This window comes from Eschrichtius robustus, chromosome 11, assembly GCF_028021215.1.
Source record: "Eschrichtius robustus isolate mEscRob2 chromosome 11, mEscRob2.pri, whole genome shotgun sequence".
NCBI lineage: Eukaryota > Metazoa > Chordata > Mammalia > Artiodactyla > Eschrichtiidae > Eschrichtius > Eschrichtius robustus.
The window spans coordinates 61,204,603-61,231,944 of record NC_090834.1 but is presented as its reverse complement, the minus strand read 5'-3'; the positions used below and the strand labels follow the sequence as shown (position 1 = coordinate 61,231,944).

Here is a 27,342-nt window from a genome sequence, read left to right as displayed (position 1 = left end):
AGTGTCTTATAGTTTTCTGCATACAGGTCTTTTGTCTCCCTAGATAGGTTTATTCCTAGGTATTTTATTCTTTTTGTTGCAGTGGTGAATGGGAGTGTTTCCTTAATTTCTCTTTCAGATTTTTCATCATTAGTGTATAGGAATGCAAGAGATTTCTGTGCATTAATTTTGTATCCTGCAACTTTATCAAATTCATTGATTAGCTCTAGTAGTTTTCTGCTGGCATTTTTAGGATTCTCTACGTATAGTATCATGTCATCTGCAAACAGTGACAGTTTTACTTCTTCTTTTCCAATTTGTATTCCTTTTATTTCTTTTTCTTCTCTGATTGCTGTGGCTAGTACTTCCAAAACTATGTTGAATAATAGCGGTGAGAGTGGACATCCTTGTCTTGTTCCTGATCTTAGAGGAAATGCTTTCAGTTTTTCACCATTGAGAATGATGTTTGCTGTGCGTTCGTCGTATATGGCCTTTATTATGTTGAGGTAGGTTCCCTCTATGCCCACTTTCTGCAGAGTTTTTATCATAAATGGGTGTTGAATTTTGTGAAAAGCATTTTCTGCATGCTTTGAGATGATCATATGGTTTTTATTCTTCAATTTGTTAATATGGTGTATCACACTGATTGATTTGCATATGTTGAAGAATCCTTGCATCCCTGGGATAAATCCCACTTGATCATGGTGTATGATCCTTTTAATGTGTTGTTGGATTCTGTTTGCTAGTATTTTGTTGAGGATTTTTGCATCTGTATTCATCAGTGATATTGATCTGTAATTTTCTTTTTTTGTACTTTGTCTGGTTTTGGTATCAGGGTGATGGTGGCCTCACAGAATGAGTCTGGGAGTGTTCCTTCCTCTGCAATTTTTTGGAAGAGTTTGAGAAGAATGGGTGTTAGCTCTTCTCTAAATGTTTGATAGAATTCACCTGTGAAGCCATCTGGTCCTGGACTTTTGCTTGTTGGAAGATTTTTAATCACAGTTTCAATTTCATTACTTGTGATTGGTCTGTTCATATTTCCTATTTGTTCCTCGTTCAGTCTTGGAAGGCTATATCTTTCTAAGAATTTGTCCATTTCTTCCAGGTTGTCCACTTTATTGGCATAGAGTTGCTTGTAGTAGTCTCTTAGGATGCTTTGTATTTCTGCGGTGTCTGTTGTAACTTCTCCTTTCTCATTTTAAATTTTATTGATTTGAGTCCTCTCCCTCTTTTTCTTGATGAGTCTGGCTAATGGTTTATCAATTTTGTTTATCTTCTCACAGAGCCAGCTTTTAGTTTTATTGATCTTTGCTATTGTTTTCTTTGTTTCTATTTCATTTATTTCTGCTCTGATTTTTATGATTTCCTTCCTTCTGCTAACTTTGGGTTTTGTTTGTTCTTCTTTCTCTAGTTCCTTTAGGTGTAAGGTTAGGTTGTTTATTTGAGATTTTTCTTGTTTCTTGAGGTAGGCTTGTATAGCTATAAACTTCCCTCTTAGAACTGCTTTTGCTGCATCCCATAGGTTTTGGACCGTCGTGTTTTCATTGTCATTTGTCTCTAGGTATTTTTTGATTTCCTCTTTGATTTCTTCAGTGATCTCTTGGTTATTTAGTAACGTATTGTTTAGCCTCCATGTGTTTGTGTTTTTTACGTTTTTTTCCCTGTAACTGATTTCTAATCTCATAGCATTGTGGTCAGAAAAGATGCTTGATATGATTTCAATTTTGTTAAATTTACTGAGGCTTGATTTGTGACCCAAGATGTGATCTATCCTGGAGAATGTTCTGTGCGCACTTGAGAAGAAAGTGTAATCTGCTGTTGTTGGATGGAATGTCCTATAAATATCAATTAAATCTATCTGGTCTATTGTGTCATTTAAAGCTTGTGTTTCCTTATTAATTTTCTGTTTGGATGATCTGTCCATTGGTGTAAGTGAGGTGTTAAAATCCCCCACTAGTATTGTGTTACTGTCGATTTCCTCTTTTATAGCTGTGAGCAGTTGCCTTATGTATTGAGGTGCTCCTATGTTGGGTGCATATATATTTATAATTGTTATATCTTCTTCTTGGATTGATCCCTTGATCATTATGTAGTGTCCTTCCTTGTCTCTTGTAACATTCTTTATTTTAAAGTCTATTTTATCTGATATGAGTTTTGCTACTCCAGCTTTCTTTTGATTTCCATTTGCATGGAATATCTTTTTCCATCCCCTCACTTTCAGTCTGTATGTGTCCCTAGATCTGAAGTGGGTCTCTTGTAGACAGCTTATATATGGGTCTTGTTTTTGTATCCATTCAGCGAGCCTGTGTCTTTTGGTTGGAGCATTTAATCCACTCACATTTAAGGTAATTATCGATATGTATGTTCCTGTGACCATTTTCTTAATTGTTTTGGGTTTGTTTTTGTAGGTCCTTTTCTTCTCTTGTGTTTCCCACTTAGAGAATTTCCTTTAGCATTTGCTGTAGAGCTGGTTTGGTGGTGCTGAATTCTCTTAGCTTTTGCTTGTCTGTAAAGCTTTTGATTTCCCCATTGAACCTGAATGAGATCCTTGCCGGGGAGAGTAATCTTGGTTGTAGGTTCTTCCCTTTCATCACTTTAAATATGTCACGCCACTCCCTTCTGGCTTGTAGAGTTTCTGTTGAGAAATCAGCTGTTAACCTTATGGGAGTTCCCTTGTATGTTATTTGTTGTTTTTCCCTTGCTGCTTTCAATAATTTTTCTTTGTGTTTAATTTTTTCCAGTTTGATTAATATGTGTCTTGGCATGTTTCTCCTTGGGTTTATCCTGTATGGGACTCTCTGTGCTTCCTGGACTTGGGTGGCTATTTCATTTCCCATGTTAGGGAAGTTTTCAACTATAATCTCTTCAAATATTTTCTCGTGCCCTTTCTCTCTTTCTCTGGGACCCGTGTAATGCGAATGTTGTTGCGTTTAATGTTGTCCCAGAGGTCTCTTAGGCTGTCTTCATTTCTTTTCATTCTTTTTCTTTATTCTGTTCTGCAGCAGTGAATTCCACCATTCTGTCTTCCAGGTCACTTATCCGTTCTTCTGCCTCAGTTATTCTGCTATTGATTCCTTCTAGTGTAGTTTTCATTTCAGTTATTGCATTGTTCATCTCTGTTTGTTTGTTCTTTAATTCTTCTAGGTCTTTGTTAAACATTTCTTGCATCATCTTGATCTTGGCCTCCATTCTTTTCCCGAGGTCCTGGATCATCTTCACTATCATTATTCTGAATTCTTTTTCTGGAAGGTTGCCTATCTCCACTTTATTTAGTTGTTTTTCTGGGGTTTTATCTTGTTCCTTCATCTGGTACATAGCCCTCTGCCTTTTCAGCTTGTCTATCTTTCTGTGAATGTGGTTTTTGTTCCATAGGCTGCAGGACTGTAGTTCTTCTTGCTTCTGCTTTCTGCCCTCTGGTGGATGAGGCTATCTAAGAGGCTTGTGTAAGTTTCCTGATGGGAGGGACTGGTGGTGGGTAGAGCTGACTTGCTCTGGTGGGCAGAGCTCAGTAAAACTTTAATCTGCTTGACTGCTGATGGGTAGGGCTGGGTTCCCTCCCTGTTGGTTGTTTGGCCTGAGGCAACCCAACACTGGAGCCTACCTGGGCTCTTTGGTGGGGCTAATGACAGACTCTGGGAGGGCTCACGCCAAGGAGTACTTCCCAGAACCTCTGCTGCCAGTGTCCTTGTCCCCACGGTGAGCCACAGCCACCCCCGCCTCTGCAGGAGACCCTCCAACACTAGCAGGTAGGTCTGGTTCAGTCTCCCCTGGGGTCACTGCTCTTTCCCCTGGGTCCCGATGCACATATTGGCCTATAATTTTCTTTTCCTTGCAGTGTCTTTGTCTGGCTTTAGTGTCAGAGTAATGCTGGCCTCATAAAATGAGTCTGGAAGCATTCCCTCCTCTTATGTGTTTTGGGAGAGTTTGAGAAGGATTGTATTAGTTCTTTAAACGTTTGGTAGAATTCACTACTGGAGTTTTCGGGACCTGAAATTTTTTTAAAAATTTATTTTATTTAATTTATCTTTTTGGCTGTGTTGGGTCTTTGTTGCTGTGCACGAGTTTTCTCTAGTTGTGGTGAGCAGGGGCTACTCTTCATTGCGGTGCACGGGCTTCTCTTGTTGTGGAGCACAGGCTCTAGGTGTGCAGGCTTTAGTAGTTGTGGCTCAAGGGCTCAGTAGTTGTGGCTCGCGGCCTCCAGAGCAGAGGCTTGGTAGTTGTGGCGCACGGGCTTTGTTGCTCTGTGGCATGTGGGATCTTCCCGGACCAGGGCTCTAACCCATGTCCCTTGCATTGGCAGGCAGATTCTTGACCACTGCACCACCAGGGAAGCCCTGTAATTATTTTGTTGGGAGGTTTTAAATTATGATTCAGTCTCCTTGCTAGTAATCAGTCTGTTCAGATTTTTCTGTTTCTTCATTATTCAGTTTTGGTAGATTGGATATAAACTTATCCATTTCTTTTAGGTTTTGCAATTTGTTGGTGTATAATTTTTCATAGTAGTCTCTTACAATTCCTTGTATTTCTGTGATATCAGTTATAATATCTCCTATTTCATTTATAATTCCATTGAAGTCCTCTCTCTTTTTGTCTTAGTAAGTCCAGCTAATGGTTTGTCTACTTTATCTTTTCAAAAAACCAGCTATTAGTTTCATCGATCTTTTCTATTGTCATTTTAGTCTCTATTTCATTTATTTCTGCTCTGATCTTTGTTACTTCCACTCTGATTTTTGTTATTTCCTTCCTTCTGCTAACTTTGGGCTTAGTTTGTTGTTTTTTTCTAGTCCCTTGAGGTGTAAAGTTAGTTTTTTAGTTGAGCTCTTTGTTTCTTTATGTATGTGTTTTTTAATGTCTTACATGTTATGTCTTACAAAACCTTACATGTTTCTTTTTTTTTAATTTTTATTTTATATTGGACCATAGTTGATTAACAAGGTTGTGTTACTTTTGGGTGTACAGCAAAGTGGTTCAGTTTTACACTTAATGTACATGCTTACTGCTATAAAATTCCCTCTTAGATATGATTTTGTTGCATCCCATAGGTTTTGGTATGTTGTGTTTCCATTTTCCCTTGTCTTAAATGATATTTTTACATTTCTTATTTGATTTCTTCTTTGACACATTGGTTGCTAAGGAGGCTGTTGTTTAATCTGTACATATTTGTCAATTTTCTAGTTTTGGTTATTGACTTTTAGTTTTATACCATTGTAATCAGAAAAGATGCTTTATATTTCAATCTTCTTAAATTTACTGACTTCTTTTGTGGCCTAACATATAATCTCTCCTGGAGAATGTTCCATGTGTGCTTGAGAAGTGTATGTATCCTGCTGCTGTTAGATGGAATGTTCTGTATATGTCTGTTACGGACATCTGACCTAATGTGTCATTTGAGTCCGACGTTTCCTTACTGATTTTGTTTTGATGATCTATTCATTGTTAAATGTGGGGTACTGAAGTCCTCTGTATTGCTGTTTATTTCACCTTACAGATCTACTAACATTTGTTTTATATATTTAAGTACTCCTAGGGTGGGTACCTAAATATTTACAGGTGTTGTATCCTTGTGATGAATTGACCAACTATAATTATATAATGACCTTCTTGATCTTGTTATAGTCTTTGGCTTAAAGTCTATTTTTTTCTGATATAAGAATAGGTGCCCCCCCCACTCTCTTTTGGTTTCCACTTGCATGAAACATCTTTCATATCCATTCACTTTGAGCCCATGTGTGTGTCCTTAAAGCTGAAGTGAGTCTCCTGTAGGCAGCAGATAGTTGGGTCTTGTTTTTTAATCCATTCAGCTATTCTCTATCTTATGATTGGAGAATTGAGTCCATCTACATTTAAAGTAATTAATGATAGGAGTGAACTTATTACTACCATTTTGGCAATTGCTTCCTGGTTGATTGGTAATTCTTTTGTTCCTTTCTTGCTCTCTTCCTTTAGGATTTGATGACTTTCTGTAGTGGTATGTTTTGCTTCCTTTCTCTTTCTCCTTTGTGTATCCACTATAGGCTTTTGCCCTGTGGTTACCATGAGGCTTACATAAAACATCTTACATTTTTAACAGTCTATTTTAAGGTGATACCTTAACGTTGAACACATATCAAAGCCCCTCCCACCCATATTTTAAGTATTTGATGTCACAATTTGCATCTTTTTACATTGTATGTCCATTAACAACTTATTGTAGTCATATTTATTTTTATAACTTTTGTCTTTTAACCTTCATACTAGATTTGTAAGTGATTTATCTACCATCATTAGAGTAATAGAGTATTCTGAATTTAACTGTATACTTAACTTTATCAGTGAGTTTTATACTTTCATGTTTTCTTGTTACTAATTAGTGTCCTCTGGCTTCAGTGTGAAGAACTCCCTTTAATATTTCACGGAAGGTTGGTCTAATGGTGATGAACTCCTTCAGTTTTTGCTTGGAAAATACTCTCTCTCTCCTTCAGTTCTGAAGGACAGCTTTGGCAGGTAGAGTATTTTTGTTTGGCTGTTCTTTTTTTTCAGCACTTTGAATATAACATCGCACTCCCCTTTAGCATGCAAGATTTCTGCTGAAAAAATCTGCTGATAATCTTATGGAGGTTCCCTTGTCCATAACAAGTTGTTTTTCTCTTGCTGTTTTTAAGATGCTTTCCTTGTAACTTGACAATTTAATTATAACATTTCTTGGTGTGGGTCTCCTTTGAGTTGTCTTACTTGAAACTCTCTGGGCTTCCTGGATCTGAATGTCTGTTTCCCAGGTTAGGGAAGTTTTCAGCCATTATTTCTTTGAATATTTCTTTTTTAAAAAAAATATTTATTTATTTTTTTGGCTGTGCCGGGTCTTAGCTGTGGCATGTGGTATCTTCTTTGTTGTGGCATGTGGGACCTTCATTGTGGCATGCGGGATCTTTAGTTGCAGCATGTGAACTCTTAGTTGCAGCCTGCGAACTCTTAGTTGTGGCATGTGAACTCTTAGTTGTGGCATGTGGGATCTAGTTCCCTGACCAGGGATCGAACCCGGGCCCCCTGCATTGGGAGTGTGGAATCTTAGCCACTGGACCACCAGGGAAGTCCCCATTATTTCTTTGAATATGCTTTTTGCCCCTTTCTCTATCTCTTCTTCTTCTGGGGCCTTTATAATGTGTATATTGGTCTGTTTGTTGGTTCCCCAACATCCCTTAAGCTATCTAACTGCTTCATTTAAAAATTTTTCCTTTTTGCTCCTTTGATTGCATTCCACTGCCCTGTCTTTGAGTCTGTTGATCCTTTCTTCCCATTGATCTAGTCTGCTGTTGAACCCCTCCTGAATATTTCATTTCAGTTATTGTATTCTTCAGCTCTGTGATTTGTTTGGTATTTAAAAAATTTTTCTATCTCTTTGTTGAAATTCTCACTTGGTTCATGCATTGTTCTCCTGACCTCAGTAAGCACACCTTTATGAACATTATTTTTAACACTCTATCAGGTTAATTACTTATCTCTGCTTCATTAAGATCTGTTTCTGGATGTTTATCCTGTCCTTTTCTTTGGAATATATTCCTCTGTTTCTTTATTTTCCTTGCCTTTCTGTGTTGGTTTCTGCTTATTAGATAAAACCGTCACCCGTCTCAGTCTTGTTAGAATGGTCTTGTGTAAGAGATGAACCTCATTGATCAGCCCAGCCCAAGATCTTAGTTGCCTCATATGCTTTTGTGACTTTCTAAGCCTTCTTCTTTGTTCTTAGTGGCTCCCAGTAGTGGAGGGTGTATTAAGACCCATTAGTGTCCCAAAGGGGAGGATCACAGCCAACACCTAGATGTAGGCTGATTAGAAGCTGGACCCCCACTAGCAGCACCTTCCAGGGAGAAACTGGGAGATGGGTGTTTTTGCCTGCTTCCTCTGTGCTGGGTCCAGGTGTACAGCTGTGAGGGTGAGGGTGCTCCTGCACCCATTATGTTTTGGGAGCTCATCTCTCTGGTAGGAATCTTAAAAGTTGGGAATGCTAGATGTGGGGTTCAAGTCCTTTGCTCCTCAAGGAGAAGCTAGGAGTTGGGGATTCCCTTTTGATTGTATGGTGCGTGTTGGGGGTGGGGTTTATGGTGAGAGTGTTTCTCAGACTTTCCTACTCGTTTGATGATATTTTCCCATTCCTCTGATGTGTAGGAGTTGGTCAGTTACTTTCTCGATCTCTTTCAGAGGGAACTGCTCTGTGTGCAGCTGTACATTTGGTGCATCTGTGGGAGGAGGCGAGCTCAGAAGCCTCCTATGTCTCCATTTTGGTCAACTCTCTGGAATGTGATGTTATTCCAATTCCTGATATTGTATACATGACCTTTTTTCCTTCTTTTTGGACATTTTTAAGATTGCCTATTTATACTATTTTGAAAATTCATGATTGTATATCTTGGTGTAGTTTTTTTTCATTCACTGTGCTGGATTCTTGATTCTTATTTTTTTTTTAAACAGCTTTATTTAGACATAATTCACATAACATACAATTCACCCATTTAAGGCGAGCAATTCAATACTTCTCAGTATGTTTACAAATATGAACAATCATCACCACAGTCAATTTCAGAACACTTATGTCACCTCAAAAAGAAACTCTGTATTCAAGACCTATCATCACTTACCCCTCATCCATCACACGCAGCCCTAAGGAACCACTAATCTTTCTGTCTCTAGAGATTGGCCTATTTTGTACATTTCATATAAATGTAATCATAAAATATGTACTCTTTTGTGACTGGCTTCTTTCATTTAGCATGATGTTTTCAAGGTTCATCCATGCTGCAGCATGTTACCTGTACTTTATTCCTTTTTATGGCCAAATAATACACCATTGTGTGGATATACCACTTTAAAAAAATCCAGTAATCAGCTGATGGACATTTTTGACTATTATGACTATGGAAATTCATGTACATGTTTTTGTGTGGACTTATATGTTCATTTTCCTTGGGTATATACTTAGGGAGTTGAATTGCTGGGTCATATGGTAACTTGATGTGTAGCAATTTGAGGAACTGACAGACTATCTTCCAAAGTGGCTGCATCATTTTACACTGCTATTAACAGTGTATGAGGGTTCCAAATTTTCCACATCCTCACAACACTTAATCTGACTTTTTGATTCTAACCATCCTAGTGGGTATGAAGTTTTTTATAGTTTTGATTTGCATTTTCCTGATAACTAATGGTGTTGACATCTTTTATGTGCATATTGGCCATTTGACTATCTTCTTTGGAGAAATCTCTATGTAGATACTTTGCCCATCTTTTAAATTGGGCTATTTGTGCCATAATTATTAAGTTGTTGGGTTCCTTATATAGTCTAGATATAAATCTTTTATCAGATATATGATTTGTAAATATTTTCTTCCATTCTGTGATCTTTTCACTTTCTTAATAGTATCCTTTGAAGCACATTTTAAATTTTGATTAAATCTAATTTATCTACTTATCTATTTTTTATTGTTGTTGGTTGTGGTTTTGATGCATATCTAAGAATCCTTTCCCAAATCCAAGGTTATAAAGATTTACCTCTGTGTTTTCTAAGGATTTTATAGTTTTAGTTCTTCCATTTAGCTATCTGATCCATAATGAGTTAATTTTTTTATATGGTTTGAGGTAAGGGTCCAATTTCATTTTTTGCATGTGGCTAGCCAGCTGTCCCCGTACCATTTGTTGAAAAGACAATTCTTTCCCCATTTAATGGTCTTGACACTCTTGTTGAAAATCAGCTGACCATAAACACATGGGTTTATTTCTAGACTATCAATTCTATTCCATTTATTTATATGTCTATCCTTATGCCAGTACCAAACTAACTTGATTACTCTTGCTTTATAGTAAGTTTTAAAATAGCAAAGTGTGAATCCTATTTTTTCTTTTTCAAGATTCTTTTGGTTATTCTGGGTCCCTGTAATTTCACAGTAATTTTATAATCAGCTTTTCAATTTCTACAAAGAAGCCAGCCATGATTCTGACAGGGATTGCATTGAATCATGAACATGGGGTTTTTTCCATTTATTTAGATCTTCTTTAGTTTCTTCCAACAATGTTTTGTAGTTTTCAGAGTTGTTTTACACTCTTTTAGTTAAATTTATTCCTAAGTATTTTATTCTTATCAATGCTATTATAAATGGAATATTTTCCTAATTTTATTTATTTATTTATTTATTATTGTTTTTCTGGCCATGCTGCGTGGCTCGCAGGATCTTAGTTCCTTGACCAGGGATCAAGACCAGGGATCGAACCTGGGCCCCAGCAGTGAAAGCAGAGTCCTAACCACTGGACCACCAGGGAATTCCCTTAATTTTATTTTTTGATTGTTCATTGCAAGTATATAGAAGTACCATTGACTTTTATATAATGAACATATATCCTGCAATCTGTCTGAATTTATTTATTAGTTCTAATAGTTTCTTAGAGGATTCTTTAGGATTTTTTTACATACTAGATCATGTCATCTGTGAATAAAGATAGTTTTACTTCTTCCTTTCCAATTTGGAACCCTTATATATTTTTTTCCTGCCTAATTGTTCAGGCCACATAGGTAGTAAGAGACAGACCTCAAATTTCAACTTGTGTCTGTTTAAAATCCATGTTCTTTTCATTATAACCTGCTAGCTAACCTTGGTGTTGGGGAGAGACATGAAAAATAAGAATGGAAAGGTAGATTGGAGACCATTCTGTAAGTGAAGCTAAGACTAAAAGGCTAAAGATTGTATTTTTATTTAGTAGGTAGTGAATAACCAAGGGAATGACTTGGTTATTCTAAGGAAGTGTTGCTTTAAGAAGATAAATCTGTTAACAATGTACACAATGAATTGGAGGAATAATTTAAAAGGAAAGAAAGCTAGTTAAGAGCTCTTACCTGCCCAATAGCAGCTGTATGGCTCTGGTATCAGCTTTTGTGTCATGTTTCCAAAATGTATTCTCAGTTGGAGGCAGGAGGTGATTTTCAATGTGGTCTTTAAATTGATTCCTAGACAAGGCTTTGATTCTAAGGAATGAAAAAAATACTTTTTTAGTGGCTAACATATGGGAAAAATCTAAATCAGAATTAATTGAACATGGAATATTTAACATACTTCAGCCTTCACCTTAAATATATATAAAACTTCACAATTTACAAAGCCCTTTCTTATATTAGAATCTCATTTCATTTATGTAAGAGAGGGAGGAGAGAATATACCCATTTTTTATATAAGCATGCTGGTTCAGAAGGAGTTAAGAATTTAGCCACTTACATATTTAGCAAGCGTCAGTGCTAGGTCTAGATTTTGGGTATCTTAACTCCTAGTTTAGGCTTCTTTTCCACCACATTAAGAATTACTTGCTGAACATTTCCAAGATTATTCAGTCCATATCTTGACAAAAAACACGTGTTAACAACTATCAAGAAATTAACTATTGGGGTTCATGTTTATCCGGTAACTTACTGTGTTGATGCTCCAAGAAAATCTTCCTTCATAGAAGGATGAACTTCTTCCAACAACATGCTAGTATCTGGGCTTGATTTCATTGCAGAAATCACCATGGCATTACGCAGTTTATTGCCTTGTTCTAACAGAGCTGAAGAGGGCAAAACAGAACACAGAAAATCTAAAATCCAACAGAAATACTTGAAATATTTAGCACCTTTCCTTCTCTCACAGGACTTACCATAGTGTACTATAATTGCTTACTTGTCTGCCTTCCCCACTAGCTTGAGAATCCCTTTAGGACATTCACCTTACAACAAACGTTTACTGAGCTTCTATCACGTGGACCGTTTTAGATGTTGGCATTACAGCAGTGAATGAAGTCTCCATTATTTAGAGACTGACCGCCTTACTGGAGCCATTATATACATGCATTGACTCTTCCAACTGGTGTTTGCACATAATAAATTTAGTAATATCTACATAATATATTATTTTTGTATCCAGCTATCTTACTGAATTCTCTTATTTGTAACAGTTTTAATGTCATTATTATTTGAGGAACACTAACAACTATATCAGCTAAACTGTTAGGAGTCATAGTGATAATCTAGTCCAAATGTATACTTCTATGGATGAAGAAAAGAATACCAAAACATTTCTATGACTTGTCTAAGATCATACATCAGGTTAACAGAAAAGTCAGGATAAAGTCTTTAAACTTTCTGATAGGTAAAATTTCTCTCATCCCTAAGCAACAACAACAACAATTACAGAGGATAACATTTATTGAACCCTTACCACTTCCTGGGCACTACTCTTAAGTATGTTATGTATAGGAACTCATTTAATCCTCCCAACCATCCTCTGAAATAGGTACTATCATTTCCTTCCCTTTCCAGATGACAAAGCTGAGGCACAGAGGATAGGTAACTTGCCCAAGTTATGCATGCAGTATAACCAGGATGACTCTACATCCTATGATTTAACCACTATACATATATGACCCCACTTTTTCTTAGACTTCTTTTTAAAAGCTTAGGACCAGTGGTATTATTTCAAGGAACACTGGGAAGAATTATTATTTTCTTGAGGTTCCACAGTTGCTTAGGAGGTAGGTAAGACTAGATACCAAATGCCTGTCTATCTTGGTCTAGAGTTTTATAGCTTCTAAAAATAAAGAAGATATGGCAGTCAGGCCAAGAAAAAAATAAGCCAAACAGATCCATAAACGTTCAACATTTGTTAGCATAAAGAGTTCAAAATATAGCTTAAAAACTCAAAACCACAAACCCAAAAAACCCTGAAATATCATATGTTCAATGTGTTATGTCAAAGTATAAGTAAAAGAAAATAAAGATCACCATCTGCGGTAGGCAGAATTCTATACTTGATCTTAGCCAAAAGGCCAAAAAGCGATGTAGGCAGAATTCTAAGATAGTTCCCCCCAAATTTCCAGCCACTGGTATACAAATACCTTCTCCCAGTGATTCAGTCATCTAGGTATTGCCATAAAGGGATTTTACAGATGTAATTATGGTTCCAAATCAGTCTACCTCAAGACTGGGAGATTATCTTGGTGGTCCCAAACCTTTATAAAGCAGTTTTTTCTGGCTGTTTGCAGGATATGAACTCAGAGATTTAAAGCATGAGAAGGATGTAATGTTTCATTGTTGTCTTGAAGATGGAGAGGACCACGTGGCAAGAAATGCATGTGGCCTTATGGCCTTTAGGAGCTGAGAGTGGACCCTGGCTGACTGCCAGCAAGGAAATGGGACCGCAGTCCTACTACTGCAAGGAACTGGATTCTGTCAACAAGAATGAACTTGGAAGTGAATTTTCCCTCAGAGCTTCCAGATGAGAATTTAGCTTGGCTGACACCTTGATTGTAGCCTATGATACCCTAAGCAGAAAACCGAACCATACCTTGCTGGACTTCAGACCCACAGAACTGTGACTAATAAATGGGTATTCTTTTAAGCCATTAAGTTTGTGGTTACTTGTTATGCAGCAATATAAAACTAATATTTCCATTAATGCCACTATCCACAAATACTGATTAACATTTTGATATATTCCGGATTTTTTTTGTGTGTGTGGCTACATTGGGTCTTCGTTGCTGTGCATGGGCTTTCTCTAGTTGTGGCGAGTGGGGGCTACTCTTCGTTGTGGTGCACGGGCTTCTCATTGTGGTGGCTTCTCTGTGTGGAACACAGGCTCTAGGTGTGCGGGCTTCAGTAGCTGTGGCTCGCAGGCTTTAGAGCGCAGGCTCAGTGGTTGTGGCGAACAGGCTTAGCTGCTCCGCGGCATGTGGGATCTTCCTGGACCAGGGCTCGGACCTGTGTCCCCTGCATTGGCAGGCAGATTCTTAACCACTGTGCCACCAGGGAAGTCCCCCGGATAGTTTTTAATCTATGCATACATACACCTGTATATGTATGTGTGTGTGTGTATATATATATAAATTTTTTCTTTTGCAAAAATGGTATATTATGTATACAGTTTTTTATTGAATTTTATTTTATTTTTTTTATACAGCAGGTTCTTATTAGTTATCTATTTTATACACATTAGTGTATACATGTCAATCCCAATCTCCCAATTCATCACACCACCAACCCCACTTTCCCCCCTTGGTGTCCATACGTTTGTTCTCTACATCTGTGTCTCTACTTCTGCCTTGCAAACCAGTTCATCTGTACCATTTTTCTAGATTCCACGTATATGCATTAATATACGATATTTGCTTTTCTCTTTCTGGCTTACCTCACTCTGTATGACAGTCTCTAGGTCCATCCACATCTCTACAAATGACCCAACTATGTATACTGTTTTATAACTGCTTTTTCACTTAATAATATGCATTAACTTTTTCTATGTAAATAATGGCTATATAAGTATGTATTTTTGTTTTTACTTATTAAAAAAAAAATCTCCTTGGGATTCAGTCAGAAAATGGCTGTCTTGTTTATTCAGTGAGAAAGGGTGAGGAAAACATGGTCTGCTAGCATTGGAAATTTGGTTAAAGAAGCTTGCTATGTGACAGGAAGCCCTCCTCCTTTTAGTTTCTAGTTAATACTTGGCTTAATTTGATATGGTTTAAAGTTCTTTAATGAGGTGGGCACACTCAATAAATGCTTTATGAATAAAGTAGTTAATGACAAGCAGTGTCAATAATAAACTTCATTTGATTTCAGGGCCATGTAGAAAAATAGTTTTTCTACTGATACCCAAAATGTCTCTAGAGATATTTGGTACTTGGTACTTTATAATCTAACCACACACAACTATTTTTAATTCCTTAACCACAATACATCCTTTGTGCTCTCAAAGTTCTGCGTATCTGATTCCATCAAAGAATTACCATGCAGTATTAAAACTGTCTATCTCACCCAAACAACTTTGAGAGGAGAGATTGGCTTTTGTTGGTCTTTGTATGCTCGGTGCCTAGTATATATCAGGAATTTGATTAAATGTTTCAATAAATACTTCCACTGTTGCATAATCATACAAAATTGTACTCTATCTGCTTTAGAGTCTGTTTCCTTTACTACAATGCATTCATTAAGTCAGGGACTATCTTATTTATCACTGTAATCCCAATACTCAAAACAATGGCTGACACAAAATAGGCACTCAAAAGATATCTGCTGAATTGAATTGAGCTTAAAGTTTTCATCCCTGCTAAATAAAATTTCCCTGGGAATAGTAATATTTTAAGAGTGACTTAATTAGTCATTAACATTTGAATAGGAATAGGTACTTAAGATACTTTACAATAGCAGGTTTTAAAAAAGAAATAAACATTGAAGACAACAAGTCGGACAAATCTGAGCAAGGGTGGTCTATTCATTGACCTCCAAGTGGTTTCTTCCTTGAAACAGCCATTCTTAGAATAGTTTCTCTAAAGTCTAAGGCATGGCAACAACAACACCTTAACTCCCCTTCTTAAGAAGAAGCTGGTTCCACACTAAAAGAGCTGTCATGGCATCTTCCTGCACCTCAACTCAATAATTATTTTTTTAACACAAGGGAAGGGCACTTAGTTGAGTTCATGACAAATGTTTCCCTTGTTTATTTCCTACATGCCATGGGCACAGCCCCTGCTAAACAGGGAGGTATACAGCTTCTGGGTTTTTTTCCTACTCCTTGCTATCTATTCTAAACCCCAACACTTAACAAACTTATGGTTACCAGGGGGGGAAGGATAGGGAGAAGGGAGAGTTAGGGAGTTTGGGATTGAGATGTACACACTGCTATATTTAAAATGGATAACCAACAAGGACCTACTGTATAGCACAGGGAACTCTGCTCAATGTTATGTGGCAGCCTGGATGGGAGGGGAGTTTGGGGGAGAATGGATACATGTATATGTATGGCTGAGTTCCTTTGCTGTGCACCTGAAACTATCACAACACTGTTAATCGGCTATACTCCAATATAAAATAAAAAGTTAAAAACAAAAAAACCGCAAACTCTTATAAGCAGGGTGTGTAGTTAGTGTTTCATAAATACTAGCTCGATGACTAATTCAGCTCTGTACCCCCCTTACTGGTATGATGTCAGTATAATAAAGACAAGGAAGATAATTAGGTTTATGTATTTGTCATAAACCTCCATGACTAGCTTTAGACCTACTTACTAAAATGACCCACTTAATCTTAGTGCTCCACGGTCTTGTGGTTGGAAGGGATCTTTAAAGATCATATCTGTCTACTTGATGATTTAATCCCATCTGTAAGAGTCCCATGACAAGGTTATCCAGCCCATACTTGACCGTTCCCAGTAATACAGAATTCACTATCTCTTGAAGCTATCCCTTCCCACTTTTGCCAGGTAGAAATATTAACCCAGACTGAGTCACAATCTGTCTTGTTTTATCTTTAAACCCAATGATCCTAGTACCTCTTATGGAAGAGATTTGCACATTGGCAGCCCATGGGTTGCACCTGGCATATTTTATTTGGCTTGAACAGCTGGCCAGCATAGTCTTGATTTTTAAAAAAAGCAGGCCTAGGTAAACAAGGAAGCTACAGTAGGATGAAGCAAAGGACTTTGCTGTACAGTTTAAGATAATGATGAACTGGAGCTGAGAAGCAGCTATCCCGTTTGATAGGGCAGAAGCTCCCTAACTGTGAGCCTGTGTCTTCATTTTAAAATGAGGATAACAATCCCAACCTCACTTGGTTTTTGTTAAGTTTTTGTGTATAAGGCACTTGGCATAGTAGGTAGCACATAATGAATGGTAAGTAAATGGTAGCTGTTTTCTTGAGGCTAAATATCTCTTGGTGGTCCCTTCCCCAGTCTAGGTACTCTCCTTAGAAGAAACTCATCTTCTACAGATCTTTAATATTAACTTCTTAAAGAAGACTTCCTTTGAGACTTCCCTGGTGGCACAGTGGTTAAGAATCTGCCTGCCAATGCAGGGGACACGGGATCGAGCCCTGGTCTGGGAAGATCCCATATACCGCAGGGCAACTAAGCCCATTCGCTGCAACTACTGAGCCTGTGCTCTAGATCCCGTGAGGCACAACTACTGAGCCCATGTGCCACAACTACTGAAGCCTGTGCACCTAGAGCCTGTGCTCTGAAACAAGGGAAGCCACTGCAATGAGAAGCCCACGCACCGCAACGAAGAGTAGTCCCCCACTCGCCGCAACTAGAGAAAGCCCGCACACAGCAACAAAGACCCAATGCAGCAAAAACAACAACAACAAAATTAAAAAAAAATTAAAAACTCCCATTTACCATTGCAACAAAAAGAATAAAATATCTAGGAATAAACCCACCTGAGGAGACAAAAGACCTGTATGCAGAAAATTATAAGACACTGATGAAAGAAATTAAAGATGATACAAATAGATGGAAAGATATACCATGTTCTTGGATTGGAAGAATCAACATTGTGAAAATGACTATACTACCCAAAGCAATCTACAGATTCAATGCAATCCCTATCAAGCTACCACTGGCATTTTTCACAGAACTAAAACAAAAAATTTCACAATTTGTATGGAAACACAAAAGACCCCGAATAGCCAAAGCAATCTTGAGAAAGAAAAACGGAGCTGGAGGAATCAGGCTTCCTGACTTCAGACTATACTACAAAGCCACAGTAATCAAGACAGTATGGTACTGGCACAAAAACAGAAATATAGATCAATGGAACAGGATAGAAAGCCCAGAGATAAACCCACGCACATATGGTCACCTTATCTTTGATAAAGGAGGCAAGAATATACAGTGGAGAAAAGACAGCCTCTTCAATAAGTGGTGCTGGGAAAACTGGACAGCTACATGTAAAAGAATGAAATTAGAATACTCCCTAACACCATAGACAAAAATAAACTCAAAATGGATTAAAGACCTAAATGTAAGGCCAGACACTATCAAACTCACAGAGGAAAACATAGGCAGAACACTCTTTGACATAAATCACAGCAAGATCCTTTTTGACCCACCTCCTAGAGAAATGGAAATAAAAACAAAAATAAACAAATGGGACCTAACGAAACCTAAAAGCTTTTGCACAGCAAAGAAAACCATAAACAAGACGAAAAGACAACGCTCAGAATGGGAGAAAATATTTGCAAATGAAGCAACTGACAAAGGATTAATCTTCAAAATTTACAAGCAGCTCATGCAGCTCATTATCAAAAAAACAAACAACCCAATCCAAAAATGGGCAGAAGACCTAAATAGACATTTCTCCAAAGAAGATATACAGATTGCCAACAAACACATGAAAGAATGCTCAACATCATTAATCATTAGAGAAATGCAAATCAAAACTACAATGAGATATCATCTCACACCAGTCAGAATGGCCATCATCAAAAAAATCTAGAAACAATAAATGCTGGAGAGGGTGTGGAGAAAAGGGAATCCTCTTGCACTGTTGGTGGGAATGTAAACTGATACAGCCACTATGGAGAACAGTATGGAGGTTCCTTAAAAAACTAAAAATAGAACTACCATACGACCCAGCAATCCCACTACTGGGCATATACCCTGAGGAAACCATAATTCAAAAAGAGTCATGTTCCAAAATGTTCATTGCAGCTCTATTTACAATAGCCAGGACACGGAAGCAACCTAAGTGTCCATCGACAGATGAATGGATAAAGATGTGGCACATGTACACAATGGAATATTACTCAGCCATAAAGAGAAACAAAATTGAGTTATTTGTAGTGAGGTGGATGGACCTAGAGTCTGTCATACAGAGTGAAGTAAGTCAGAAAGAGAAAATGAAATACTGTATGCTAACACATATACATGGAATCTAAAAAAAAAATGGTCATGAAGAACCTAGGGGCAAGATGGGAATAAAGACACAGACCTACTAGAGAATGGACTTGAGGATACGGGGAGGGGGAAGGGTAAGCTGGGAAAGTGAGAGAGTGGTATGGACATATATACAATACCAAACGTAAAAATGGAAGCAGCCGCATAGCACAGGGAGATCAGCTCAGTGCTTTGTGACCACCTAGAGGGGTGGGATAGGGAGGGTGGGAGGGAGGGAGACGCAAGAGGGAAGAGATATGGGGACATATGTATATGTATAACTGATTCACTTTGTTATAAAGCAGAAACTAACACACCATTGTAAAGCAATTATATCCAATAAAGATGTTAAAAAAAAAAAAGAACTCTAACTTAAGTCAAAAGCAAAAAAATAAAAAATAAAATACATAAATTTAAAAAAATTTAAAAAATTAAAAAAGAAAGAAGCCTTCCTTTGCCAACATACATAAAACAGCATTCTATCCTCCTTCCTTGCTTCATTTTTTTCCCATTGCCATTATCACTATCTAACACTACATACTTACTTATTTATCTAGTTTATCATTGGTATTCCTATCTAGAATATAAGATCCATAGGGGAGGATTTTGTGCCTTTTAAAAAAAAAATTTTTAATTGCTATATTCTTAATACCTAGAAGACTGCCAGACATTTAGTAAGTGCTGAATAAATAACTGCTTAATGAGTGAACAAATATTTTATCAAAGTCTGGTGCCCAGGTCTACACAAAATACTCCAGGTGTGGGAATGACAAGTGCTGAGTATAGTCAGACAATTTTCTTTCTTGTTAATGTAGCCTAGGGTTGCATTAAAGTCTAAAATTAATATAGGAACTTCTCTGGTGGTGCAGTGGTTAAGAATCCGCCTGCCAATACAGGGGACACAGGTTTGACTCCTGGTCCGGGAAGATCCCACATGCCGCGGAGCAACAAAACCTGTGCGCCACAACTACTAAGCCTGAGCTCTAGAGCACGCCAGCCACAACTATTGAAGCCCACGCGCCTAGAGCCCGTGCTCCGCAACAAGAGAAGCCACTGCAATGAGAAGACTGCGCACCACAATGAAGAGCAGCCCCAGCTCACCGCGACTAGAGAAAGCCCATGCGCAGCAACGAAGACCCAATGCGTCCAAAAAAAAAAAGTAAAAAAATAAATAAAATAAAATTAACATACATAATCAGAGTATATTTTTTAAACTAGGGGATCATAGACATTTTAGTTGAAAAAATATTAACACAATGTCTTTCTTCATTAAAAAAAAATCCTTACTAATGTAAATTTTGTATCCAAGTAGGTTTTTTTTTTTGTCTTTAAACTAGAATTTATTGGTATACAAAACTCCATTTCATAGATAAAGTGGCACATCTTTGCAGCTTCTATTGCACCAAGTATTGAAGATTAAAAACACACAAAAAGAAACATTAGGTTTTGAAAACACTGTAAATAGCCAAGTACAGTACTTTGTTAAATAAAAAATAAAATGGTTCAGAGTAACACAATCTGAGGAAAGAAACATTCTGGAGGAAATGAACTATGGACATCAGACAATGGTCACATTCCCCCCATCCAGCTCCACAGATAAGACAAGACTTGCTAAGTCTATGGATCATGACCCCACAGAGGTCCAAGTAGTTTTAATTTAAAAGACTTTTCTACTAACGCTGCAGATATTCTACTTTGGAAATTTTACTTGTGAGGATGGAGACAAATTTATGTCATGCTCTTGATGTCACAGAGATATATGGTTGACCATTACAGTGTAACATAAGGTACCAAAATTGCTTTTCATATAATACCACTACCTAAAATGAGGTAATCCAACCTCATTCCTATTTCCTTTTTAAATTTCAGTGTAAGCCCTTACACAGGTAAACTGACTCCTTTCTACTTGTTTGGCTGTCAGTCATATTTAATACCCAGGCGTAAGATCAGCAGTTTCTGTGCACTGAATGTTCCCACTGAAACCAACAGTTTTCAGAATATGAAACAGGTTTAGTACTAGCCTCTGCACAACGGTATAAGTAAATTCTGATGATGAGACAAAAATCTTATTTGCTTTGAATTATCTCGGAAAAAATCAGGACTAATATTTTTCTATGATAAAGGCTTTCCTCCCATACCCAGGTTCACTTTAAATGGTTCCTTCCCTAAACTTAAAATTATAAGTGCCCAGTAATTATTTAGAAGAAACTCAGTGGTTCAATAGAGCTGCCCTTAAATGGTTAGAAATTCTGGATTCTAGTAAGATTACTCACTTTTATTTGGCTATTTAGTTCAAACAGAAGTCTTGGTTCTCTTTGTAGGTTGCCTAATAAGCAGAGTGATCCCAATAAATATAGCTTAGTCTCAGTTCACAAATATATACATACCTAAAAGAAGGTCCTTGGTAGGAGGGTTGTTTGAAGAAAGAATGCATGAGTCACTGTGACTCTTGGCAACTGTCCTAATTTGAGGCTGGAATTCAGAACTGTTGAGAAGGGACATCTGCTTCTGTGGGGCTTTGCCTTTCAGAGTCATAGACTCTAAACTCTGTCCTGAATTAAGATGGTGCTGTAGTCCAAAGAAAGAGTCCTTTATTGTATCAGAGTTCTCTGCAAAGTACAAGTGGTCCTTTCCCCTGTTTTAAAATAAAGGAGAACTTCAGCAGTGTATTATCCATTATGGTAACATTCTACTTTGTCAGAGAAAGAAAGTGGATCAGTGGTGTACAGCAGTGTAGCTCAGACTTTGTAAATATGTTTTTCATTTCCCAAATTAAATAAATAATAGATGTTTTACCTATCATTGTATGGTTGTGGCTAAAGTGAGACAATGAAATAAAGAGCTCAGTGCTGAGCCTGACACAAAGCGAACGCCTGATAATTATTTAAAATCAAAATCTGTTTCTCTTACTTCATTCCATTTCACAGAACACTGCTTTTTCCCTCCTTCCCTTCATGTACACCTATCATGGCATCTCTATGTGACTTAGACATACTTATTTATCTGTATATTGGCCTCCTCACTAGATCGTGAGCAATCTTCAAAAGTAGGAATTGTGTCTTATTAATTTCTATGCTTAGCACCTGGTACTGGACCAGGAACATAGTGAGTACTTAATACTTATTTGCTGAATGAATGACTACCTTTAACCTTTTACACAACCACAAATGAAAGACGGAAATTATGAGTACACTGGGAGTTAGCAGACAGTGACTGGTATTAGGTGTAGTAATTACCTTGGAGTGGTTGACCTACTGCTGTTGGCTGCTAACTCTTTTCCATCAATTTTGGTGGTAGGGATCCTCTGAGGCCTTGATGGAACCAGAAACTGAGTATTGCCTGCTTCAGTATATTCTCTGAATCCTTGTTCAGATAAAAGCACATTTTCTGTCATGTCAGTGGTAGGAAGAGGATTGTAGCTGTCGTAAGTTTCTGACAAAGGCTCCAGGGCAAGTGAGACCTGAAAGGGACAGGTAATGTATCAGAAGTTTTTTTGTTTTTTTTTTTATAGCATTGATTAATTTTAAGACTCTCTAATATAAATTAATGGCCCCGTTCCTTATAGGATCTAGTTCAGATTCCTGCCTACCTCAGAAGCCTCATCTCTGTGTTCCCCTCCTCCATCTCTCTCTCCTGGATATACCAATTACTTAGAGTTTTCTAAATGTACCTTATATTTCATTCCCTTATGCCTTCATGTGCAAATTTCCTCCAGCATTACTTCCTCTGTGAAAACTTCTTTGTGTCCAGGCAGACATGTTATGGTCACTCCGTTTTTCATGTTTCTACTTACTTTGTATCTATCCATTAATATAAACACCATTTATTGAACACTTCACCAAAGGCCAGAAACTGTGCTATGTTCCTCACATAGAGAAGCTGAAGTGATGATATAACTGTCAGGAAAGTATATTATCCTAATCTGAAGATTAAAAAAAAAAGCAGAGACTTAAAGGAGGTATTTGTACTTCCAGTTTATTTGTCATCCTGATCAGATTATGAATTCCTTGAAGGCATGAACTGTCTTATTCATTTTTCTGTCGACTAATCAGTGTAAGAATACACTTAGTGTACAAGTATGCATAATAATGACTAATGGTCTGAAAAATAAAAGAATGACATAGCACCTGTTGCATCCTTATTGCTAGCTATTTGAGAAAAATAAGGCCCTAGTTCTATGCTGGGGATGAGGCAGGGTGAAGAGGGAGGAACATTAAGATGAAAAGTAATTACTTGAAGTTTCCTTTATCGTCCAACTCCTCTGAATTCAGGCACTCTACTAAAAAGCTTTCCAGGTCTCTGAAAAGCCTGATGGAGAAAAGCCTAATGTAGGAATAAAAAATAAAACAGAGCCTAAAGCAAAACTTTAGAAATTGAAGAATGTACTCCAAAAGAAAAGAAGAGCAGTGTTGAAAGTTCAGTTACAATGACATAGACAGCAGAAGGAATTGTTCAAGTAGCCAAAGAGAGTCACATAATGATGAATGGCCTAAGACAAAAATGAAAGATTGCAGTTAAATATTTTAAGAAGTCTCTGGGAAGGTCAATGGAATAATTTACGTGGAGAAACTGCCAAGGCACAGACTCAATAAACACACTTGAGTCTTGATGAGGAGAATTTTGTTCATGAACCAGGTAGCATAAAGTCCTTTAAATCTATTCATCATTAAGATTTTCTACAAAGACAAATGACCGGAATGCAGTGGGATAAATACTTTGTGCAGTCACTGCTATAAGAGGATCACATAAAATCCTGGCTGCCCGAATATAAGTGTCAGAAAATCGTCCCTTGCCTTTCATCACTTGCCAAAAGACTGCCACTTTATTCTAGAAACAAAGGAGACACTGAGAATAAAGGCTGCGTCCCTGGCCTTAACAATAACCTGCTGGCTGGCCAGAGTTTTGCTTTTGCCCTAAGCAAATTTGAACTAGTCCCAAAACAACTCAAAGGCCTTTACTACCAGTGAGAAAGAAAAGGAAAGTCCAGTTATCTGCCACACCCACCTTACAATCAAAATATAGGTGCTGGCCTAACTCCTTTGTTCAATTAACAAATATTTGTTGATACTAGTTCAGTGCCAGGCTCTGTGCTACCTGCCTGGGGCAAAGAGATGAATAAAACATGGAACCTGACCCAAAGGATCAGAGTATCTTGTAGGGGAATTTAAAAAGAAGTAATTTTAGTATAAAATGGTGAGTTCTGGGATTATCTACTACATTTATAACATCTGATATTGGAGAGAACATATTAGTATGTCTATTTTTCAGACTTACGCTAGTCAATATAGCATTTTAAAAGATTTCAAAATTATTTAACAGTGATTAAGAAAACAGATTTTATGTAAAAATTTGAATTTCTGGCTTCTCTTGAAAAATCAGAAGATCCAGCAATGCTGGGTTTCCATCCCATTGTGGCAAAAATTAGCTGGAGTAGACTAGTGGCTTTAGTCAGGGTATGTGCTCCAGCTTGCGAAGTCCCCAGCCACGTCCCAACATGAGGTAGAGGGACAACTTCTGTTTATCATCACATTTGATCTGCTACATTAAAAAAAAAATTATTTAATACAGTAAAATGGACATTTTTGTAAATATACACTTCTATGAATTTTAATCTATGTTTAGATCCATGTAACCACCACCATAATTAAGATATGGAACACTTCCATCACCCCCCAAAAACTCCCTTTGTGGTCATGCCCTCTTCTCACCTCTAACCTCTAGCAACAGTTGAATTTGATAAAATTCAATACTCATTTATGATCAAATCTCTCAGAAAACTTCGACTTTCTCAATGATAAAGGGCATCTATGAAAAACCTGCATCTAATACATATTTAGTAGTGAAAAGACCAAATGCTTTCCTCTCAAGAACAAGAACAAGGCAAGGCTATCTGCCTGGTTTCATCCAAGGCAAATGGATGAAAATTGTGTAATATCCATACAATGGAACACAACTCCGCAAAAGGGAATTACTGATACACAAAGTAATACGGATGAATCTCTAAACCTGGCTTCTTTCCGTTATTCTATTAATATTTCTTTTTTTTTCCTATTAACATTTCTTAACCTAGTTGAGGAGCCAATGGGTGTTCACTGTATGGTTATTTTTATATCTTATACATCTAAGATATTCTTTTGCATATCTATCTCTATTTAATAAAAACAAAAAAATTAAATGAAATAAAACACGTAGTGCCTAACATGTGGTAGGCATGCATATAATAAGTGTTGCTAATGGGAATTCCCTGGCGGTCGAGTGGTTAGGACTCCGTGCTCTCACTGCCAAGCACCTGGGGTTCAATCCCTGGTTGGGGAACTAAGATCCCACAAGCAATGTGGTGTGGCCAAAAAAATAAAAAATAAATGTTGCTAAAAAAGTTATCAGCATGAACTCCTTCAATGTTATCCATCTCAAAATGTTTCTCCTCTTTCCCTCCTTGTTGTAATTCCTCCATTCCAAAGGTAACCCCTATCAGTTGTGTTCTTAATAGAAATTCATTCCCATCTAATTCTCTTCAAAACCTTACTTGCTCAATTATCCTCTTTTATTTTCAATATCTTTCTTCACTTGCTTTTCTCTTGGTCTACAAAACAAATCAGGTCTCTAATACTCTAAAAAAGGCTCAGCAAACTCATTCTGTAAAGGGGCAGAGGGTAAATATTCTAGGCTATATTGCACATTCTTCTTTTTTAAAGTGACCCTTTAAACATATAAAAACCATTTTTAGTTAGAAGGCCAGATTTAGTCCACTGGGCAAAGTTTGCCAACTCCTCTTCTAAAGTAGCAACAAACTTCTTAATTCTGCTACCCACTATCAATACTTTCCTCTCCAATTCAAGTAAATTTGGCACGTCCCTGTCATGTGCCTAAGTACCATGTTAAGTGCTTTCATATTTTTTTCATATCATTTAATCCCTACAACAATGCTGTAAGGTAAAAGTTATTATCTTCATTTTATAAAATAGGATACTGAAGCTCAGAGAGTACAAATGAACACCAGAAATGTTTTCATAACCAGTTTTTCCATGTCCAAGTCTTGTGCTATTTCCATTAGGTCACACTACCTCTCCCTCTCTTCGCTGCCATTTATCTGGGAAACAGAAAGAAATCTCTGTTATTTCTACTTCTTCACTGTAATTACTACTTATTTACTTATTCCATAATCTTTCAAAATCTGACCTCTGTCTCCAAGGCTCTATTAAAACAATTCTCTAAAGAACACAATGGCATTTAAATAAAAAACATACAAGTATTATTGTATCAACTGACATTTAAATAAGGGGGGAAAAAAGATGCACCACCTTAGAAAACAGTCCAGTAGTTCCTCAAAGTTAAACATAGTTACCATATGACCACAATTCTACGCCTAAGTATACACCCAAGAGAACTGAAAGCATCTGTTCACAAAAAACTTGTATGCAAATGTTCATAGCAGCATTATTCATAAAAGTCAGAAAGTGGAAACAATCCAAATGTCCATCAACTGAAGAATGGATAAACAACATGTGCTATAATATACCCATACAATGGAATATTATTTAGCTATAATAAGGAATAAAGTACTGATTCATGCTACAACATGGATGAACCTTGAAAACATTATGCCAAGTGAAAGAAGCCAGATACAAAAGGTCACATATTATATTACATCATTTATTTGAAATGTCCAGAATAGACAATATATAGAGACAGAAGGTAGATTAGTGGTTGCCAGGGGTTGGGGAAAGGTAAAAAGGGGAATGACTACTAATGGGTATAGTGTTCCTTCTTGGGATGATAAAATGCTCTGGAATTAGCGTGATGGTTGTACAATCTTGTGAATACACTAAAAACTACTGAACTGTATACTTTAAAAGGGTAAATTTTATGGCATATGAATTATATCTCATTTTTTAATATGGGAAAAAAACCTACCTAGAATTCTACACTCCAACTGTTTTTATTTTCCCTTGTTTTTTCTTCCCCAGTCATTAATCATATGCATATATGTGGGTATAATTTTAATTCTCTTTTGTCATCAATCCAAAATAATTTTCCATGTTGCTACACAATCATAACTATATAATTTTATCTTTTATGGAAACAAAATATTCCACTAATAGACAAGTTAAAATATCATTGAATAAACTGTTTTCATTTTTTCAATACTAAAAGTGCATTTCCATAACCAGTCCGAAGCATATAACTTTCCTCTCTTTTTATGGTATTTCCTTAATATAAGACCCCAGGGGTAGAATTATTGAGGTAAATGATATTTGATAATTATTATGGCTCTTGAAACATAATGCCAAACTGTTTTTGCAGGTCTGATGCAAATCTGTACCATTATCAGAAAAGGAGGAGTAAACCAGTCCCATTTTACCATGAAGTTACCACCATAAGGTGTCACTATCTTTCAATATATTATAAATAAAAATATGATAAATAGAATATAGAAAATGTTCAGTTCTTTTACTTAGTTAAATCTATTTCTGGACTTTATTCTCTTCCTTTGACAATTATGTGCTTGTGGTTTTATAATAGGTTCTTACATCTGGTAATGTTATATGTTCTTTCCTCATCTTTTTTGAACTGTTTTCTTAAATACCTGCTTAAATTTCTATACATATTTGAGAATACATTTGACAAGGTATAAATTTCTCAAGGATTTGAATATTCAGAATTCTCTAGG

At 36.9% G+C, this 27,342-nt stretch overlaps 1 protein-coding gene across 1 annotated transcript in view; it reads right to left on the bottom strand.

The window, feature by feature from the left end:
- The window catches only part of C2CD3 (C2 domain containing 3 centriole elongation regulator), a 124,908-nt gene that overhangs the window by 90,851 nt on the left and 6,715 nt on the right, over positions 1-27,342 (bottom strand). Inside the window, exons 4-7 of the mRNA XM_068556350.1 lie at positions 21,908-22,131; positions 21,059-21,306; positions 11,403-11,535; positions 10,835-10,963 (exon numbers count right to left, since the gene is read on the bottom strand). Of these exons, the coding sequence (XP_068412451.1) occupies positions 10,835-10,963; positions 11,403-11,535; positions 21,059-21,306; positions 21,908-22,131 (734 nt within the window). The remainder of the gene's footprint in view (positions 1-10,834; positions 10,964-11,402; positions 11,536-21,058; positions 21,307-21,907; positions 22,132-27,342) is intronic.